We start from the raw sequence: 20,964 nt of genomic DNA, 5'->3' as shown, positions 1-20,964 counted from the left end.
ACTGCCAATGTGGAAAATCTTTATTCAACGCGTCTGATGACAACTTAGTATCATGTTGGCCTCTACATGCAAGCTTCAGTTTCAATATTTGCATTCATTATTGTGTTGTGATGTAACTTGTACTAACCTTTTTGAATTGCAGCAATTTGACACCTTAATGGAGAAAAATGAGTTCCCCACTAATTGATTTTAGCTTTCTAAATATGCAACAACAAAATATCATCAAAAGGATTGCAGATCCCATTTGAAACATCAGACCCTACTCAGTCGCACATGAATCATCAGGGCCCTACTTCATCTCATAGAAAGGATAGATCCCACTGTGCTGCATTTTCGACATTAACCACCATCCTCACTGTTTCCAGAGTTGTCTACTTCAGATTTTACCACTGAGTGTTGGTGGTTTGCTGCACTCAGGATCTGTCAGAGTACAACACACTACTCCATCCCTCAGCCAGTTCCACGAGAGACACTGGCTGTTGGACAGCCTTCCCCTCCGTGAGCATCCAATGTATCACATGCAATATGCTCACTTTGTTCATTAAGTTTCATTCAGCACTCATTTTTGTATGGACGACTATAACCAAGTAAGAAGACAAATAGGATGGTAGCAACTACCAAGCCATAGGTCCTCTTACATGGGACCAAGCACCAGAGTGATATCCACCAATGTATAGAGAACAATTCACATTCTCGTGAATGATACAGAAAACTTGTATCAGCAGTATAGTGGATGGCACTTATTTCTACTATCCTTCTAGTAGCTTCTTGCCTGCAGAATTGTGCAAGCCATGGTATGTTCAGACCAGATCATATTCATTGTTAAACTCTTGAATCCAGCCATAGAATGTAAGTCTCCATCAGATGGCACAAAGAGGAGAGTTTGACAGAATTGAGAAACTTACAACCATCACTGTGATGGATAAGCCCATGAAAGGAAGAAAGGGACACATACTGCTACACATGTTCCAAGGTATCTGTTCAATTCACTGTGTGAAGCTGAAGAACATTTTTCTTTAGAGAAAACCAGTAATAGGCTAAGATGGATGCCAGATATTTTTCAGATTAATGCAGCTGTTTGGCTCAATATCTTAGCTCATCTTTGAACCCAACAATCAGTGTGCTGAAGTACAAAACAGGGATTATGAATTATTTCCCTGTACAAAAGCATTTATATCCAAGCCTACAAATAATTTATATTGCTAGCATATCAAATGATTAAGCTACAGAGAAAGCAAATATAGAAAGAGGAGAGAGGATACATACATAGCTGAGACAGCTGCTGCATGTCCTGGTATCTTATCATCAGATGTAGCGGCTATGGCCGGCTGTAATTCTTGACCTTTGTGCATCTTATTTTGTTCCAAATGCTTAGTGTATTTCTTTCCTTCTGGCTGCAGTTCCTGCCAGTTTTCCAACTCCAAATCACACACCTCAACTGTCCCATCTCCTTTGGCCACAGCCATTAACTTTTCACTTTCCTTGCACAATTTCATCTCAGAAGTGACTAAAACATGCACAAAAGGTGGATTGCAGTACTGCCCTAACTTCTTTTCACTGGAAGCGAAAGCACCTGCCATCATAAAAACGGAAGATGTTCTAGACCATTCTACAAGAATATTTTCATGTTGTTGCTAAACATGCTTTGGTATGTCACATTCTTGAGATCATTAAAATTTCTATAAACACACCTCGAAACAAAATGTCCCAATGCAAAAAACCAAGTACAAAGCAGCCCTATAAGGGACTTCCATATCAAAAATTATGTAACAAGGGGAAATCGATTACCAAGCTTGAGTGAATAGTCAGTCAGGAGGTCTATAATGCGAAACCATGTGGGTCCAGAAGAGGGAAAAGGTCCTAGAATCCCATGTCTTGAGAAAAGCATCCCTCCTCTTCTTCATAGTCTCCAGACTGCCCTATATTCTCTCCCATCTGCCACGAAGAGTATGCACAATCTCTGTCCAAATCCTGGAGAGACTCTCAACGGTAAATATGTCAAAAAAATTAATAGCCTGGATACATCTGGCTGTCCATATGTACCAAGCAATAATGCTAGCTATGAGCTCCCATCTGTGACAATGCCCGTAAGTCCATACTATCTATGACAAATCTGGCATGAAAGTCCTGCTCACAAGCTGCCCCGAGATGAGATAAGCCTGACACTCCTATACATCCTCATACCCACAAGCTGGGCCTTTGTCAGTAGTGACCTATGCAACTGTCCCCCATGTAGCAATCATAGAATCCGTAGTGCCATGAAGCACCATCCTAAGGGCTCTCCTCTAGACCTCATGAGCCCGTGGGCAATCCCATATGCAATGCCTCTTAAGTCTCCTCATGCTCCCCACATCTAGTGCAAGGAATAGGGTCTCTACCATAGCCAAGCCATGTACCAACTCCTAAACTCTCATATATTAGTAACCAAAGAAAGAGTGAAATCTTCCTTGGTCTACAACTGTCCTCCTATCTCCTCCAAAAGTCTACAAGTAAAGGCTATGATATACCCTAGATAGTCCAATGCTCAGCTGCAACTGACACCAACTTGATCCTACTCATCTGTATTCTCCTCCCCAACCTAGAGGTATACCCAAAGAAGGGCACATCTTGAGGCATCTGTGCAAATGGATCTCTCCATACCCACTCCCTAGGATCCCACTAAAGTCTTTGAATTGGCCTCCTCCTATATGTCCAATGTCTCGATCCATCCTCCACGCAAGTCTATGTCACTCTAAGAAAGTAACAAAAGGAAGTTTCAAACTGACACACTTCCCCACATAGCCGAAACGTTTTTGGCTAACCGCTTTGTTTTTCAAAATACGATAATAATTGTTATTTACGTCTTGTTTTAAACGTTTCGACCAAACGTTTTCTTTTAATGTCTCCCTTTCTCTATGGTTTGTTTTAATCGTGTCATTCGAATATTTTTAATAATAAATGTTTTAATTTAAAGTTTCGTTTTTAACTATGTTTTGTTTTAATCGTGTTGTCCAGTTTCCACACGTTTTCTACAGTAAACGTTTTAATGTTTCGTTTTTAATCTTGAACATTATTAATAATAAAGTTTAAACGTTTTCTTTAGTAAACGTTTTAATTTTTCGTTTTTTATCTTGAACATTAATAATAATAAAGTTTAAACGTTTATCAACATTTTTATGTTTTGTTTTAAACGGGGCTGCGTGGCACAACCCAGGTCCAAATGTATTCGAAGATATCGAGATCAGTTCGTTTCTTTCACGAATCAGTTGTGATGATTGTGATGCTCCAAAGTCCAAGGCTCAGCCTTTGTAACAGAATCTCTCTCTCTCCCTCTACCACCCGCGCCCGCCAATAATAAAATCTGTCATAAAGTTTTTAAAATAATGGGGTAAGGGGTAACAAATAGGTCTAGAAACGTTATAAATATGCACTTCAGCTTTGCCCCATGCCATCCAAGGCTAGAGTATCCAAATCAACCATCAAGCTAAGCATCCACACCTCTCTCTCTCTCTCTCTCTCTCTCTCTCTCAGTCCAAAGCTTTCTCTTCCTCTCAAAATATGAATCCCGAAGTTGCTGAAGCCTTTCTCAATGAAACTAGCATGGAGAAGGAAAGAACCCAAGCCGAATATTGGTGGAATCAAGCGAGATCTTACGCAAGTATGATAGTAAGAAAGGTGGTGCTAGGTGGATGTGCCTTTATTGTGGCATTGAAAAAGGTGGATCGGTAGAAATGGTGAGAGCCCATCTACTTGGTCTCAATGGGACTAGGATTAAGGCTTGTGCCAAGCTCCTTATGGAGGAGCGTGCTCGAATGGACACAGACCACAAAATGTTTCAAGAATCAAGGACTCCTTGAAATCCCTTTGCTACTCCAACATCAAAGCAACCCACCAACGCAACCTCTAAACCTCATGCTCATGGAGACAGAGGAATCCAATCTTCTTTCTCTAGTGGAGGTGCTTTTAATATACATGTAACTACAAGATCTTCTCAATCAGCCTCACGAGGTAAACAAAATACTTTGTTTACTTCTTGGCATCCCCAGCGTAAGGCACACGTGGATGCAACAATGGCCCGTTTTTTTAATTCTTGTGGGATTCCTTTCAATGTTGCACAATCTCCTATCTTTAAGGAGATGGCCAAAGAGATTGCTCAATTTGGGCCCACGTACACACCACCCATGTATGATGCCTTTGAGAAAAGCTTCTTGAGAATGAGGTCTCGAGCATTAAAGAGGCCATACAACCACTAAAGCAAAGGTGGAGCTCATATGGTATATCATTGCTAGGTGATAAATGGACAAATGTACGGAGTCATTCTTTGGAGGGAGTGCTTGCAACTTGTCATGGCAAAGCACTTTATAGTAAGTCCACAGAGTGTGGCCTTCCATGACAAAAGACAACTCCCGTCTTATGCGAGCTTTGGAGTGAGGCTGTGGAATATGTGGAACCATAGAATGTTGTGCAATTTGTATTAGATGGAGAGGCCACCAATAGAGCAACAAATGGCTTATTGAAGAGCAAGTATCCTACTATCACATGGAGTCCATGCATGGCACATTGTCTCAACAATTTGTTGAAGGACCCGCATTGAAGCAAATGGTGGCTAGTCCAGAATAGGAGGGCTAGCCTACTTCTCGCATAACTATGGCACAATTGTGCTATACCGCCATCATCCAAGAGGATTATTGGCTAGAGGTGAAACATTTACTTCTTTTGTGCTTGCTCATTGTGAAGTTGTTGCATCATGTAGATAGAGATGTTTCCTATATTAGGGAGATTTTTTAGGCAATGGATCGGATTATAGAAAACATCCGATCCATTGAGATAGATAATGCTAGATTAAAATAGATTGAAGAACTTGTGGTAAGTAGGTGGAATCAATATCACTCCCCATTACATTGTGTAGCTTATGCGTTGGAAAATGAGTTTTAACACAAGGGAAAAGTTCTTCAAGTAGATGCAAAGGTCGTGTGAGGTTGGAATTTAACTCTTCAAAAGTTGATTCCTACTCCAGAGCAACGCAAGTTGGTAAAAGATCAACTTGCAAACTTTCGTAATAAGGAGGGAATTTTTTCCAAAGGAACATAGGTTGATGAAAGATCAACTTGCAAACTTTCGTAATTGTTAACCCTCAGACGAATAAGGTGGAAAATCTGAAAAATCTACTAAAGCAGAAGACAAGGCCAAGGAAAAAGTGAAACGAAAAACGAAGGTACGCCAAGAAAAATATGGAAACACAAGAAGTGCAGAAAAGTTCTAAATCAAGGAGAAAGGCGCACAAGAAAAAATGCAAGTCAATACTTTTGTAAAAGAGCGCAAGGTACACCATGATTTCTTTTAAGAGTGCCCGGCTCTCACTCGTGCAAATTATAAAGGTAGATGGGTGGTAGGAAGGAAGCTAGGAAGATAGAAGGACAATGGGAAAAAGGGCCTAGGCCATGGCCGACCATGTAAAAAAGGGGATAAGGGGATGACTGTCCAAAAGGGATTTAGGGTTTTATATATAAAGTTGAAAAGTGAATGAGAAGCTCATTCTTGTGTGTGGCCAAAAGTAGCTCTCTTTTTCTTCTTCTTCTTATTGGAGCTTGTGCTTGATAGAGGGAGTGTGAAAGTGTGAGGGAGTGAGTGTGTGAGGGTGAGGGACCACGGTGGAGAAGCTCTCCATCTTCTCCTCTCTTATTCTCTTCTCTTCTCTTCTCTTCTCTTGCTCATAGCAATGGAGCTTGGAGCGTGGAGCTTGAGGATCAAGCTTGCTTGAAGCTTGCACTTGGATCGTGGAGCTACCAGAGTGCTCAAGAAAGGAGGCAACTCGATCGGGCATGGAGGTAAGCTCACTACACTCATAGAGAGAGAGAGAGAGCACGTCGGCTATGTGAGAGGTAGCCATTCGGTGCTCGGCTTGGAACGCTTGAACAATAAGCGGTCCATGGGTCTTGGCGGTTAAGCTTGAGCTCGCCTTTACAGTAATAAGGAGAGAATTTTGGGGTGGTCTCATGCTCAACGTCATAGGTAATCCCATCTACATTTGTAAAATCTTTATGTAGTTATTCTTTAGTATTATAATTTGAATCAATAAGGGATTATTTTTTGAATGTTATATTTATCTTGCAGATTCCATGTTGCTGCTATGACTTGGTGGGAGGACTATCGAGTAGACTCACTTGAGCTTCAAAACTTGGCTATCAAGATTCTTAGTCAAGCTTGCTCATCATTAGCACTAGAGAGCCTTTGAGCAATTGGACCGTCCGACTGCAAGAATCAGACCATACCTTTTGGCCCTATCGGACCAAGTCTTTGATCGGATACCTACCTGTCCAGTCAGCCCACCCATTAGTCAGCGGATCACGTGGTCCAACTGGACCAAAACCCTGCATCCAATCGGACACCCACTTCAGTCGGACACCCATTCTATTCGGACACACACGGTTGGACTAGCAATCGGACCAAGCTAAGGAGCTGGAGCTAAAGAAAACAATGATTTATAGTTAGGTAGTAGTACATGTCCCAGCCAGGGCCTAGCTTCGGGACTGGCTTCACTCCACCCTGCGCATCGGCACAGCGTAGATCGCGGAGGCAATCCTAATGGGCCAAGGGATCGTCATGGTTAGGCTCAATTCGTAAGACGCAGCCCGTGAGTTACTTGCTAGTTCACCATATGTGTCCACGAAGGGGGTCATATACACGGTTCCTTGGTATAGTGGCTTTACTGTGGAGGCATTTGCACTCCACAACATGTTTCTTTGGCACCCGGTCATCCTTCTTTTCCTGGGTCTAGCGATAGAGTATCACCAATTGGTGAAAGACTTTGGACGGCTCTTCGACACTGTCCTTCCCACATCTTTCGCGGATGCAATGACAGCAGCATGGGTCCCAAAGGTACGGGTGGCAGTGAAAAAGGTCAAGAATATCCCACAGTTCCTAGAGATTGAGGCGGGCGGGCACTCCTTTAGGTAGCACGTCATTGTGACGGGGCAGCCAGGGCAGTGCTTGTGCTACCACGACTTTGGGCATTAGGCAGCAGTGTGTACGCGTTTCGGAGCCAAGGCGGCTCCGCTGACAAGCCCGCAGGTGGATGCTGACGGCTTCACACGAGTCCAGAGACAACAGAGAGGGAGACGCCAAGGGGGGGGCAGCCAACTTCTCAGACCTAGCCTCAACAGCAAGGAGCAGGGGGGCGAGCAACGCCCCCTCGACAGAGCACTCCATAGCTCGCGTCCCACTTGGCAGGATCGTAGTCCCCCCACATCCACCACCCGCACCACAGACTATCTCACTTGAGATCCCACAGCCGCCACCTCTCCACACCCGCCATGCACCTCTGTCCATCCCTCGGTCCTCCTCCCCCCCACCACCTCCCCTACCGAGCATCCCTCCAATCCGCACCCAATACAAGTGGTCCCTCCTAAACCCACCCCCCCTCCTCCCACAAGAGGTGATGAGCCACACATGCCTACATCCTCCTCGCAGCAGCAGGTTTCCCCCTCTCATATAGCCACCAGCTCATCTGCCCTTGCCGCCCGTCACACTTTCCCGAGACAGGCACAACTCTTACCACAAGAGTTCTTCCGCAGTGGCCCATGGTTCTACTTGAGAGTTGTAGAGGACGGAGAGTTCCACTGCCTTTGGAGGTGGGGATCTTCGTGGTTCGTAAGTCAAGAAGGGGCAAGGTCCATCTACTAGCACCACCGGATGGACCAAACTACACCTTTTTTCTTCAGTCCTCTCACTTAGGGGAGTGGATGACTATAAAGATAGAGGAAGAGTTGAAGAGTAAGGTGGCGGACCACATCTCCCAGTGGATGGGAGAAGAAGGACTAGCACTATTTGCATAGCAATGGCTTGGTTGCATGATGGACATTAACTAATGGGCTGGTGCCAAGGTCCCACACTTGAGCATTTCATAGTGGAGAGCTCCGAGGGATGTGATCGGGTGGGCCCCGGCACAGGCGGCCTGTTTCTACCAGTGTACAGAGCCACGACTCTCAGCATGGCCGATAGATGCATGGATAGTACAACCTAGAGCATCTATGACCCCAATGGTCCGGCCGAGGGCCACCATGGGGGATTGGAGTTCGCTGTCCAGACCGGCAGCAAAGTGTACTTGCATGCCTCATAGCTTCTCCTTCTCATCAGCAGCCTCCACACCGAACAAATGCCTGTTCGGTCAGTCACAGGTTTCCCCATGAGCTTACACCTTGCATCTTGGAATGTGAATAGTCTCCACTCTAGTGGGACATGTGGTTCCAAGAAGTTGATTGTTCGGCAGGAGTTGTAGCCTGCCCTTGCCGAACGGATCGACATCCTACTTCTACAGGACCACAAGCTAATCCGCACCTAGGCCTAACGGGTTGGGAAGGTACTTCTGGGCAGCTCGCACACTTACTGGGAGCACACCATAGGCGCCCATGGCAGGAGTGGAGGCGTATGCCTCTCTATTGGCCCAAGTCTCACTGCCTGTGTACGAGACCACGGGACCATAGTGGCAGGGAGGGTTATATGGATGAGATTAGATATTGGGGACTCATGCCTTGGAGTCCTCAATGTCTGTGCCCCCATGGAGGTTAGGGCATGCAGCAAGTTCTGGGTGAAGATCGCGGACGGACTCCCAGAGGTGGACTCCTGGATCGTTGGAGGAGACTTCAACAAACTCGAGGCCTTGGAGGACCAACAGGGTAGAGCCAAAAACTACTACCGCATGGCTGGGGAGGAGCAAGAGGCATGGGAGGTCTTTTTGCTAGCAGTAAGAGCATGCGATGCCTAGAGAGGCCCTACCTTTCACAAGAGGGAGAGGTCATTGGACTTCTCTTGGAGATATAGGCGGCTAGGTGGAAACCTGCTAGAGCAGTTGGACAGGTTCTATGTGGGAGAGTGGGAAGGCTCTCGTGGAGGCCAGATTGAGCAGTTGGCAGGTACCACGTTGTCCGATCATTGCCTGGTTCTCCTAACACTTGATCCCCCAGCATCCACTCTAAACACGCGATCTTGTCAGATCCCTGACTCGATCTATAGGAGGGAGGAGGTGACAAGACAGATAGAGCAGATTTGGATCAGAGACTAGGACGTGAGGGGCCGAATAGTAAGGAGGTTGCAGAGGTCCTAGCCAAGTCGGATAGAATTTGCCAAGAGGCAGCCATATAGGCCAAGCAGCTGAGCTAGGAGGAGAGAGCACTCTTGTGGGACCTAGCAACCACGCAAAGATTATTACAGGAGGCACCAAAGGATCCCACCCTTCACACACAGTAGATGCGCGCGCGAGCAGCCATTGCTGGCCTAGAGGACAGGCGCTCGGAATTCTCCTTCCGAACCTCAGCAGCCTTTTGGGCGTGGAAGGGAGACACAATGTGTAGGGAGTTCTTCGAGGTGCACCAACCTTGCACCATAGAAGAGCAAATACGCATGCTTCAGGATCAGTATGGGAGAACTCGTTCTAGCCCAAATGAGGTGATGGAGATTGTCATCGACTATTACACACGCCTTTTCCGGTAGGAGACAGCTTCAACTAGAGGACAGAGATGTAGACAGCAGGTCTGGGATCACATCCCGTCCCTCATCACAGAGAAGATGGGCTCACTCCTAGCCCCCTTCACAGAGAAGGAACTAGAGGAGGCTTTTCATACACAGGATGGGCAGAAATGCTTAGGAGACGATGGCCTCACTAAGGCCTTCTTCACTACCTACTGGGAAGCGGTGAAGGACCCCCTACTATTGGCCTTCCAAGAGATTTTTACTTCAGGATAGATGCCACGGAGTCTTTTGGTAGGCCTTATCAATCTTCTCCCTAAAGGGGGAGACCGATTGGAGCTTTGCTAGTGGAGACCGATCACCTTATTGTCAGTGGCCTATGAGGCACTGGCAAAGATGATTGGTAGGTGACTACGCTCGGTGCTTCCAGACATTATCCATGACACACAGACAAGCTTTGTCTAGGATAGGAGCATCCTCGACAATGTATTTACCTTCTTTGAGGTGACAAAGTGGGCTCCGCACCGTGGGCAGAGACTAGCCGTACTACTCTTGGATTTCGAGAAAGCTTATGATAGGGTGGACTGGGATTTCCTAGAGCGCACCATGGTGAGGTTGGGATTTTCCCAAGTTTGGATTCGCGGGGTCTCCGCCCTTTACAGATCGGCCACCAGCAAGGTTCTCATAGGTGGAGGGAGAGGGGAGGAGTTTTGGCTGGAAAGATTGGTTCGACAGGGTTGTCCCCTCGCCCCATACCTAATTCTACTCTTTGCAGAGGCAATGTCTCACTTCCTCAAGTCACGTGTGAGCGAATTACGCGGCCTCCGACTTCTAGTGAGAGAGGAGACTAAGTTGTTAGATTTAGAGTATGCAGATGATACAACAGCCTCCGACTTCCAGTGAGAGAGGAGACTGAGTTGTTAGATTCAGAGTATGCAGATTATACAACACTCTACATAGAGGACAATGAGTTGATGCTGGAGAGAGTGAGGTTGGCTCTTGATGTGTTCTATTCTGCACGAGAAGCGAAAATCAACTGGTGAAAGTTGGTTTCCTTCCTCACAGATCCGGACTCTAGCACAGAGAGGGGCATCCACTTGGGATTTAGATGGGTGAGCAGAGGACATACCGTCCGGTACCTAGGGTTCCAGGTGGAACTTGACATCACTCCTGCGCGGCAATTTCTTCTTGTCCTTGATTCTATTCGGAGGAAACTGGCCTACTAGAGCACGGCTCGCCTCTCACTGGCCGGCTGAGTGTGGTGGTTAACCAGGTCCTCCTAGCACAAGCCTCATGTGTAGTGCAGATTCACCGACTAGTGCAGAACTTCCTTTGGTCAGGGCCAAATGTTCCTGGGATTCCAAGGCCAAGGTGGCATGGGCAACCATCATACGGTATTAGTCACAGGGAGGGCTTGGGATCATAGACCCAAAGTATTAGAGTATGGCCCTCTTCGGCAAGCTAGTTGTCCGCTGCCTCACACCAGCGGGCAGACCTGGAAGGTCTTATTATAGGAGGGTCTCCAGGACTGTAGATCGAGGCTTGGTAGTGAGTGGAGGCCGTCCCTGAGACGGATCTTCACGTCAGCCCTGATTAGCCCCCCCCCAGATCACCTTTCCTACGCAACTTACTCCACGTGTGGCAGGGCCTCCGTAAGGCCCTAATCCAGAGCCCCCAGACTGCCAGGAGGAGATAGACCGTCAGCCGGTGATTTGGAACCCCCAGGTCAAAGATCAAATTGGGGCACAGATTGGCAAGCGCCCCCACATCCAGTGGGTTGGTTGGGAGGCCGGCCCAGCTCGTACCATTAGGATATGGTGGGAGGTGCACAAGATGGCGGACGAGGAGGTGTTGCAGCGAGTACGAGGCTGCCAAAGAGGAGTGGAGTTAAGGAGAAGGGAGATAGATGCACCAATACCTCTGGAGTGGCTTTCTCCCCCGATACGAGAGCCGATAAAGCCCGAGGAGGTATGGGCAGCTAGGTTTTCACCAGCAAGTATCCCCCTATAGGTGGCAGGCAGAGTGGGCGGCGCCCCACAGGGGACTTTCTTCGCCGCAGTAGGATGAGGGAATAACCGCCCTTTTGTGGAGGAGGATTCGGGTGGTGGGCCTTAGGGAAAAACATGACGACTGGACCCCTATGTTTTATGGAAGGAGCTCAGGGAGTGGCGCCTTTGGATCTAGGGGGGCAGACCACTTGATGAGCTGGAGTGGGATCCACGAGAGTGGCTATGGCCGGTCACAGCGGTCCCCAAGAAGCCATCCAAGTTCGTGGAGTACACTGCCAAGATTGGCAGACACATACTGATGCAGGAGGATATGGATTGGGCGCTGTTACATAGCAGGCACTGGGTGGAGCATGGCATCACGGAGTCTTTCCGACGGACCTTCTGGCGCCGCCTATGGGATAGTTGGAGGCCGAGGAGGGTGTCGTATTTTTTATGGCTGGTGGAAAATGGAGGCTTGGCGGTGGGAAGTTGGCTTGCCCAAATGCAGGAGGGAGGTTGTAAGTGTTGCACATAGTAAAATCTGGAAATCCCAAAACACAACCTTTGGTCATGTGAGGAGGCGTAGCTCGTGTGGAGAGGAGCATGCCGCATCCTTCGCTGTATAGCACCCAGCCTTAGATGTATCTCATGGGGAGCTTTCTGCTGGCAAGCACTCAGCCAGGGCCGTCACCTTCTGTATGAAGCTAAGATGCAAGACACAATATTCATTATCGAGGCACGGTCGTGCGCAATGGTCGGTTTGGAGGCTCTACCCATCCGCCAAGTACTGGAGCCCACAGCAAATCGCTCGGAGGTATGGGAAATCATAGGGAGTCTAACTGGATGGCATATCTGGAAGGTGCGGTGTCAGAAGGCTTTCGGCGGAGAGAGACTCTCAGTACAGGCGACCCTAGCGGAGCTCTAGACCTCCATCATCCACTCCCTCTGTGGCCGATAGGACCAGGTGCAAGGCGAGTCTAGGGCTCGTCAGGAGCTCCGTTGTCATTTGATGTGCACTTGGGGCGGCCAAGACTTGTTCTTTGTGACACAGGCAGGCAGCCTCGTTTGGTGATACACCCCCCCCCCCCAATGGCTTCTTGCCCCCCTCCCCCCCAAACCGCCTTGAGAGGCTTGTATACATGATGTAGTTGTGACTTTGCATCAGCTCTAGCTAGTCTATCGAGCATGAGCACCCCATTGTAATCAGTTTTTTTGAGTAATATAATCAGCCAAGCTATACAATGATGCTCTTCTTGCCACACACACTACATATGCTGGCAAGGCATTTTTATCCACTAAGAGGTGCCAGCCCAATGGCCCAACATTGCTCAGGTAGCCATCTACAAATAGCCACTTTTGTAGCTAGCTCTATTCACATCTCTACTGCATAGCAAACACCAAGGGAGTAATTGTTGCACCCATCACCTAACTACTCTGGCTCCAAAGAGTAACAATGCTCGACATTGTTAGAGCTGGTCCCTGTTGAGCTAAAAATTGCATTATAAAATGATTATTTCTTTATTACATCCCCAAATCTCAATGGTTGCCAAACTTTCATTCAAAAGAAAATGGAAATGCGTTCTAGAGAGTGTGTATGTCCCATTAGCCAAACTCTAATTGGGAGGATCTACTCCCTATCTTTCAGAGGATATCTCAGTTCAAGCTGCTGTCAATGAGCTGGTGCTTGCATCCAGCCCTCCAACTGGTCCTGGTGACTGTTTCCAGCCAGTTTACACTGTCGGGTGCAAGTATTACTGTCGGAACTGATTTTTCCTGCATTTATCAATTTCCTGCTGTCATCTTATTGCTGATGACATCCAAACAGCATTTACTGGTCAGCACTGTCACACAGCCTGCCATGTCACCAATCTGTTCTGACGCATTTTTCTGCAGCAGCTTTTGCCTGCATCATCCTGGCTGTCTTCAGTCTACTACTTTGGAGGACTAAAGGTCAAATTTACATTTGACCTTGCTCCAAACATCTCCTCTAACACATCCCATGCATATTTGACATATGTTTTTCAGTAATTTAACTTATAAGCCACATGCAGCCCAACTTTATTCATATTGCAAATACTCCATAATGCTAAAAATTGGCCACACTGTATATAGTCTTTATCCATGTGGCATGACTGCTTGTATGTTAAATTATATGTCTACTCCATTTCCCTGGGTTGTGCTTACTCCATATGCAAACTTTGTCCATATTAGACATGACATAAGGAGTAGCCAAAGTAGATTTCTGGGTGAAAATTTTCAAACTTAGAAAAACATGCTTCTACCTTTGGGAGTCTGTTAGTCATCTTCACATCTGGAAACTTCCTTTCAATAAAACTAAGGTAGTTTAAGCTTATGGCTTAAAAAGTTTTGGTTCACAAGAGAACTTCCCTTATAAAGGTGTTTGCGTGCTAAAATCAAAACTGAACTGCAGAGAGATGCAGCTGGACAGCACAGGATTGACAATTATGAAAAAACAGCTAAACATCATCCCTTGCCCCACAAAAGTCATGACATTGACGTAAGAAGGCCTATAAGTATGTTGATTAGACCCGTCTGAGGGGGCTTTTTAAAATTTTTATTTTTCTCCAAACATTGGATAAGAGTTTTTGCTCTTCTTGCCAAGATGTTCTATAAAAAAAACTAGTCAATAGGCCCAAAGGGCTTGAAACTCTGATATTAGTGTACACAAGAAAATTTTATTTTCCAATCAGTTTAGTCTGAGTTGATAAAGACACAAAAGTGTTTCAACTAATACACCATCTTTGGAGGCTATGTTAGCTTAACAACACATCTTGTATCTCATCTCCTGGATGTCAGCCCTATCACTGAAACTTGCACTGATTCGATTGTGATGCTTCGATCCATAGATCTCAATTGCTTTAGAATAATCATGTGCAAGGTTCATGATGACAATGTTAGAAGAGCAAAACATGCAGCGCAATAAAGAAAGTCACAAGATCAATAAAAGACACAATGCACAAGATCTAACCAAGAATAGGAACCCACTATGACAAGAGTACAATGGTTGAGCACAAGCTCACACACTCCACAAGCTCCTTCTCTCCATACCAAGAATGTACAAGTACATGAATAGATAATGGGTTGTAGCCTCACTCCCTTCTTTTATAAACAAAAATAAAGGAGTTTTCCCACCACAAAATAGGATGGCCAATTACCAAATAAATAATAAAGAGAGTGCCCATATATTAGGCCGTGGGCACTCGTGAACCTGTGATATGACCACTTCTAACACCCTCTCTTAGAGCACAGGTGAAAGCAATAAACAAGAATATCCTGAATGAGGATACCCCAATAACATGCACTCTGCTGGATACACCTCAGTAATAAAGCACCCTAAAGAAGAAGTCCAAATGCCATAGTCCCTATAAAAGTAAAGTAGTTGAGCTAGTTACCTTGCACCTCCTGTAGCCACACAACCTCCATGGATAGCTCCTCGTGACACCAAGATTCCTCCACTAGAGGATATAAATACCCTTCCGGTCCCCTCATGCGAGGCCACACAAACACATCATGTCACACGTCCCAACATGACCTTGGTGCTAAACACACCACTCCAAGGTTTGGATCACAGAATATGTGAATTCGATGGCACACATCAAATCCACTGATAACAAAAGAGCATCAACATGCCCTCTCTCCACCCTCATAGTTGGCCCTTCTAGCTAGGTGAAACCAACCTTCCTTCTTTGAGAGGGTGGTAATTCCCTAATCACACACTTAATTACAGCAATCAACAAATAAACATAAATTGAAATGTATAATTTACCTTAATAATCTTGGACATTAGACACCCTGTTGACCCCAAAACTAGCACCCCTTTCAATATTTCTATAACTTCAATTACCAATGGATTCATTACAAGCCGAGATTCCACAATTTTCTTGGCTAATCCAAAAGCCCCTTGCTGGTCCAACAATCAGCAAACATATTGGGCAATTTTCCCTTTGATTTTTCACCCACAACTCGCTCTAATTGGACCCCAATTGGCTAGATCCTGCCCCAGGTTTACAATGGATGGCTGAGCATCTGAGATCCCTAACAATACAACAAATTGCAAGTGCTAATTTCAGTGTATGATACCTTCTTCTGTTGGCATAGATCCCAAGGTGGCTGTTAAACCCTAAGATCTGCTCCAAATCGTTGAGAAATGCTGATATCTCCTATGAATGGGTTGGAACGAGTGAGAGAATGCTAGAGAGAGAGAAATTTCAAAGTTTCCATACACAAAAACCCCTAAACATTTAATGCTGTCACTTGCTGCCTAGAGTCTCCAGAATGCCATTTCCTATTGCTGAATGCTGTCACCTGCTGCTCGTGAAGGTCTTCCTGCTATCACCAGCCCTAGAATGGCTCGTGTCTGCTATCCCAACCTCCAATGGCTGCATTCTCTGCAGAAAATTGAACCAGCAACCTCTACTTTCTCTCTCTCGAGCCCCAAGCTAACTAAAATGACTAAGATCCAACCCAAAAAACGTTTTCTCAATTTGCATGGGCATTTTTGCTGAGTGATAACCTTCTAAACCCATTTTTCAGCATTATGCAGCCAATAAATTAATTTTCAAAATTAAATAATTCTGAAGTTAATTTTAGCCCTTTTGATCCTACCCAAAATTAAATATGCCCATCCATCATTAAATTGGCTAGGCCATTTGCCAATTTGAGTGATCCCCAACCTCTGTAGACCCTAGGATTGGCATTAATTATTTCATTAATGCTAGTCCCTAGTGTCACCACTGACACTTATTGGCCAAACAATTGTCTTAGGGTCACAAACTCACACCAACTGACCAGCAAAACCCAATTGGCATAGCTTATCACAACTTTTGCCTTTGACACCCACTGCATTCTCGGGGTCCTTGGCCTGTTACCATGAAGTAACTACCATATGCAACACCTACTAAACAACCTTGCGCATTTAATTGATAACCAAGTGCTATCAACAAGATTAAAGCATCTCAAAATTTCACGTCCCTCTGACAAACCTCCCCTTCCTACCCCTTTGCGTATGTCAAGTTGTCATACACTAGGTGCTACAACAAAAAGGGTACATTTGCTTAATTTACATCAAACCAACACCAAACAAAGCCATGTCAACCAGAGCACAAACACAAATGGTCAATGCAAGCATCACACAAATTAAACTAGGTCAACACACAACTTTGCGTGAAGAAACAAGCACCTGCAAATAGCGGCACCAGCAAAGGACTGACACTAGACACTCATTGCCACGTGCAGCGAGACAGTCACACGCTATAAGGGAATGCACAGGGCGTGAACACACACCCCAATCACATGCCGGCTGTGCCAACAAGACATGTCAAGCTTCCACAATGTAGAATGCAAAGACCATTCATCGTAGGTCAACAGAGCACAATGGAAACCAAAAAAGCAGCAGGATGACATATCTCAGCAATGATGAGGAGGCCAATAATGTGATGTCAATACAGGGAGTCAAATGTAGGGTCAATGACACCATACACAACGACAATGCAGAGCAAAACACAGACTACATATGCACTACAGTCAACGTGAATTCATGCCACTTGCACACCACACAACAAGGCAATCCGTGTCACACGCTAGCAAGCCACCATATCAACATAGGCACTGGCATGACACACATCAACATCCATGCCAACATCGACAATGCAGATGGCACAGCAGTCAACTAACCTAAGGGCACAGCAGTCCACTAACCCAAGACACCATACGTCAGCAGCAACAGGTCAACCAGATGACACAGATCAACAAAATTCAAGCCTACAGGCACCTGTTCAAAACCACATCAACAAGTATGAGATCATGGACATAGCTTCTTCAACAAACCATCACGTCTGATACCATGTTAGAAGAGCAAAATACACAACAAAATAAAGAAAGACGAAAGAACGATGAAAGAGACAATACACAAGATGTAACCGGGAATAGGAATCCACTATGACAACAGTACAATGGTTGAACCATTCATGTACTTATAGATGTAACCATTGTACTGTTGTCATAGTGGATTCATGCACACCAAGAATCTATAAGTACATGAATGGCTAATGGATTGTGTGTCCCTCCTTTTATAGACAAAAATAAAGGAGTTGTCCCACCACAAAATAGGCTGGCCAATTACCAAATAAACAATAAAGAGAGTGCCTGTACATTAGGCTGTGGGCACTTATCAACCTGTGATATGACCACTTCTAGCAAAGAAAGTGTTTATCTCACCATATTTTGCTGATTAATTCCTCCTTTGGAAAAAGTTCTTGAACTGGCTCGACATGATGGCAATCAAACAACTAATGCATACAAAACCTCTCAACCTCCTCCCTAGCAGCTAAATCTGGGTCTCAGCAGTCCTTCACAATGATGTTGATGAATGCCTCACATCGATGGAGCTTTGTCTGTGGTCAGTCTGGTGCTCCCAGCCAAACCATACCCGTAAACAAGATGATAAAGAGAGACCAAACTGAGAGACAAGCAGTAAAGACCATATGTCAAGTCTGGCTCTGTAAATAGTATAAGCATCGTGAAGAAATGTACCAATTGCATTTCTCCATGCAACTCTTAGCCGCAATCAATTAACAGACACCCTTAAAGAACTCATGAGATCTCTACAAGATCATGGTTTCTCATTGAACCCCAATGATCAAGGTTACACTCCCAAAATCATGGTTGTTCATTGACCCCCAATGACTCGGTGTTGAAACAATTACTATCCTGTCCTTTAGCAGAATGCAGATATAGAAAAGTGCACATCACATGGGAGCATTGCCCGGTGCTAGTTTTTTTTACACCCTTGTGCTAATTTTAAAACCCTTGAAATTTTTTAAAAAAGAAAAGAAAAACCCTACAAAGTGCTAGTTAAATAAGGGTAAATTTCTCCTAAAGAACATGCAATATCCAATTGACCAGTAAAACAGGATGTCCTTATGAGGAATGCTGACAAAGAAAAAAAGTCGATGTCCACTAAAGTAGCCTTACATGAAGACTGTTTCCAAGGTAGGAAGAAGGGGGGGGGGGGGGGGGGGGGGGTTTCCCGGGGGGCAGAGACAGCACGATATTTTATAATAAGAGAAAAACAGGGAAGTAGATTTTCTCATGAATAAACCTTGATTGATTACTTTCAACGGCCTTCCCTTTGAGAAATCCCACTTAACAATTCTAGCATCCAGTCCTCCAGTCATTACTGCATTCAGAAATCCCACATTAACAATTTTAGTGTCCAGTTCTCCAATCATGACTGAATTCAAGGATAGTTGTGCACTTTAGCATTTAAATGTTAGCAGGGTGGCAAAGAACAGATTCCTAAAAATTGACACGTCAGAATAAGCACCTAAATCACAAAATTAAACCAGAACCACAGCTTAGGAAGTTAAAGTAATCCTTTGGCATTGCAAGGACCCATTCCTCATTTGTCACTTCACAATATCAACAATTCTGCATCCAGTTTGCAGCAAATAAGAACAAGTGCATAAGGGTATTGGAAGGTGCCTAAGATGATAACAAGACTCGGGTACAAGGGCACACAGCAGCAGCCCTACAACACAATCAATCAGCAGCCAATATGCACATAAGGATCTGTGGAGTTAGGGAAAGATTCAGCATCTTACAGAGTTGGCACAGTAGTTGGCCAGAAATTAGTGTAGGCAGAATTGAAAAACCAAGGTCATGGTCACTTCTAAACAACCTCTCTTCCCCGCCCCCGCCCCCGCCCCGCCCAAAAAAAAAAAGCAAAAAGGCCCCTTTTCCCCCAAAACACTTTTTCTCTGTTATCTTTTGTGCATTTTCAGGCTAGGTTTCAACTGTACCACTCTTATAGGCAGCCGGACCAACCTGTAACTCAACTGTTGCATGTTCCATTTTCAAATCCAAAACAAATTTCCGGAATGTTACAAGATGGAGAGAGCAATGCTTGGGTGTTTCACAAAACTTTCAACATCAATATGTATGACTTTGTTTTCTTAAACACGAGTAAAACCTTCTCTCTAGATGCGAATTCAAATTTGATCACCAAATACAGTGTAGGGTTTTGCAGCTCATGCAGACTTGCAGTATGTAGACAATCAGAATCTAAGATAATCTCGCTCATTTTTTTTGTAAGTAAAATGTGGCTAATTATATTAAAAGGCTGATTACAACAGAGTGCTCATGCTCAACAGACTAGCTGGGGCTGATGCAAAGTCACGAATATATCATGTATACAAGCCTCTCAAGGTGGTCTAGGGGGGACGGGGGCAAGAAGCCATGGAGGGGGGGTGTATCGCCATCTGCAACTGCCTGCCTGAAGAACAGGTCCTGGCCGCCCCAGATGCGTAGAAAGTGAAAACGAAGCTCCTGAAGAGCTTGAGACTCGCCCTACACCTGGTCCCACCGGCCGCAGAGGGAGTGGATGATGGAAGTCCAAAGTTCTGCCAAAGTTGCCTGTACTGAAAGGCACTCCCCACCAAAAACCTCTTGACAACGTGCCTTCAAGATGTGCCATCCTTTAAGACTCCCTACGATCTCCCATACCTCAGGTGGTCTGTTGTGGGCTCCAGTACTTGGGGGCTGGGTAAAGCCTCCAAGCCAACCACTGCGCAAGACCCAGCCTCAATGATGAAAATCATATCTTGCATCCCGGCCTCATACAAAAGGTGACAGCCCTGCAGAAAGCTCCCAACAAGATACATCCAAGGCTGGGTGCCAGATGGTGGTAATGCGGCAGGCTCCTCTCCACACCAACTGTGCCGCCTTGGAAGATCAAAGGCAATGCTTTGGAGTTTCCATAAGCTACTGTGGGCAGCGTTTACACCCTCCATCTTGTTGCATCTGGGCTAGCCAACTCCCAACGGCCAAAGTTCCATGTGCCAAAAGCCATAGGAAATATGATACCCTCCTTAGCCCCCAGCTGTCCCATAGGCGATGCCAGAAAGTCTGACGGAAGGCATCCGTGATGCTATGCTCCACCCAATATCTGCAACGCGAAGGCGCCCACTCCATGTCTTGCATCACTACATGTCTGCCAGTCTTGGCTGTGTACTCCAAGAACCTCAGTGCTCCTTGGCGACCGCACTGGCCAGCCATAGCCACTCTCCAGGGTCCCACTCCAGCTCATCAAGTGGCCTACTCTCCCATAACCAAAAGCGCCACTCCCGCAACTTCCCCTTGCGACCAAGACTTCCCCTGGCGACCAACCACACGAATCCTCCTCCAAGGGGACTTCCCCTAGCGACTAGGACTTCCCCTAGTGACCAACCACACAAATCCTCCTCCAAGGAAGGACAACGATCTCCCCATCCTGCTACCCTCTATCAAGGACCAAACGCCCCCCATCCTGCACAGTGAAGAAAATCCCGTAGGGGGCACCGCCCACTCTACCTGTCACCTGTAGGGGGATTCCTGCCGATGAGAATCTAGTGGCTCACACCTCGCCAGGCTCCACCGGCTCTTGGATCGAGGGGTCAAGCCACTCCTGAGGAATCCCTGCATCAATCTCCCTTCTCCTCAACTCAGTTTCTCGCTGACAACCTGATGCCTGCCG

At 45.9% G+C, this 20,964-nt stretch overlaps 1 protein-coding gene across 2 annotated transcripts in view; it reads right to left on the bottom strand.

The window, feature by feature from the left end:
• LOC148029668 (Transducin/WD40 repeat-like superfamily protein) overlaps nt 1-20,964 on the bottom strand; it is a 169,224-nt gene that overhangs the window by 36,594 nt on the left and 111,666 nt on the right. For both annotated transcript variants that reach the window (XM_087685944.1, XM_087685943.1), the window contains 2 exons: nt 18,553-18,630; nt 1,267-1,573 (listed from right to left, as the gene is read on the bottom strand). In XM_087685944.1, the coding sequence (XP_087542070.1) occupies nt 1,267-1,573; nt 18,553-18,630 (385 nt within the window). The remainder of the gene's footprint in view (nt 1-1,266; nt 1,574-18,552; nt 18,631-20,964) is intronic.

The sequence above is a fragment of the Lygodium microphyllum genome, chromosome 10 (assembly GCF_053477565.2).
Source record: "Lygodium microphyllum isolate KBCC chromosome 10, Lygodium_microphyllum_v1.1.10, whole genome shotgun sequence".
NCBI classification, from domain to species: domain Eukaryota; kingdom Viridiplantae; phylum Streptophyta; class Polypodiopsida; order Schizaeales; family Lygodiaceae; genus Lygodium; species Lygodium microphyllum.
The sequence above is the reverse complement of the archived record's forward strand: the minus strand, read 5'-3'. Positions and strand labels throughout refer to the sequence as shown.